General features: G+C 55.1%; 1 protein-coding gene across 1 annotated transcript; it reads right to left on the bottom strand.

The window, feature by feature from the left end:
- Positions 1–777: 777 nt before the first annotated feature.
- On the bottom strand, positions 778–1,313 carry CSUI_004642 (uncharacterized protein; the record flags this gene model as incomplete). Its single annotated transcript, XM_068064827.1, has 1 exon — positions 778–1,313. A coding segment is annotated over exon 1 (423 nt), but the record flags the coding sequence as incomplete, so codon positions are not given.
- Between the last annotated feature and the right edge of the window lie 98 nt (positions 1,314–1,411).

Consider the following 1,411-nt stretch of genomic DNA (forward strand, 5'->3'; position numbering starts at 1 on the left):
GGAAAGATATCGGCGTACTCTGAAAAAAGGTCCTTTGCCGCTGCGGACAGGCTCCTTTCTACCGTTGCATCTGCTTCTGTAACGACCGCCACGCACACGTATTCGCAATCGTCCAGCTCTGTTCTTAGCTCTTCCACACTCGCAAGTGCACACGACATAGCAGTCGACATCCCTCCCCGAGTACTAGGAAAACACTCCACCGCCATCTGGTGAATTCTCACAGGTTCGTCGTGCAGCTTTGATGACCTCGCTGCAGGCACATGGAGGGTCCGACCGTCAGACGTCACATCTACACCTCGTCCACTATAGCATAGGGACGCCTTCCACTTGCTCATCCACGGCAATCCGAGGATGACATCATAACAGATGTCAGCAACAAAGAAATGCCTCTTCTCCGAGAGCTTAGCATCTTCGGCCCCGGCCATAGAGATATCCGCTTCTATATAGCTTACGTCTTCGTCACTTTGGCCATTGGCGAACTTGAGCACAAGTCGCCCCTTCGCACTACAGGTAGGTCTCGAGCACCGTTCAGCAACACGTTTGTTCAGAATATCGACCCGCGAACCGCTGTCGATCAACGCCGTCGTTTGGATACCGTCAATTGTCACCGGGATCACGATTGCATTCGCTACTGTCGGCAACTTGGCTTGCAACCCGTTTTCCGGGAGCGCTGGGGAATGAAGTTGCCTCCACCGACAGTCCCCAGTCACTGGTGGAGGTGGCCGTTTCCCTGCTCGTCTGGCCACTCTGGAGCCGCGGCAGCCACCTGGGCTGGGCCTCTGCCTTGAAGAACCGCCCGGCGAAGTGCTTGGCAGGCGGTGTACGTGTGCCCTTGTTTGTGGCAGTAGTAGCACGTTAGCTCCCTACTTCTGGATTGTTGAGCCGGCTGCAGACGTTGACCTCTCTCTCGCCGATCGAAATCTTGCCGAGAAACCCCGGCTTGGAATGGGCGGCGGTTTCTTTCTCCCCTATTCCGCTGCGTAGTGACCGCGAAGCTCTCGCTGATATCCATCGGTTCTGTAAAGTCATGTGACGACACCGCTTCTGTCGCCGGTGGCGCGGCCGGAAGCACAACATGCGAGGATCGTCCTCCCAAACGCTCTAACATTTTGTAGATCTCGTGCAGCGGCGCATCTTCGACAGTGATAAGCGCGTCCCTTGTGCGCTGATCCAAACCGTTAAAGAAGTAAAAGCGTTTCATGTCATCGTCGATGTGTGTCGCGCGCAACACCAGTCTCTGAAAAGTGTCGATGTACTGGCGCGGCTGGCCCGGGCTGAATTTGAGTTGCGTTAGTTCCCGGAGAACATCCCAGCGTGACTTGTATGAAATAAAACGCTGACGCAAAACATCGTAAAAATCATCGAGAGTGCGCGGTCTCTCTTCCGGTGGGCGAGTCTCTTCGATGCTTTG

The sequence above is a fragment of the Cystoisospora suis genome (assembly GCF_002600585.1).
Source record: "Cystoisospora suis strain Wien I chromosome Unknown contig_2195, whole genome shotgun sequence".
Taxonomy (NCBI): domain Eukaryota; phylum Apicomplexa; class Conoidasida; order Eucoccidiorida; family Sarcocystidae; genus Cystoisospora; species Cystoisospora suis.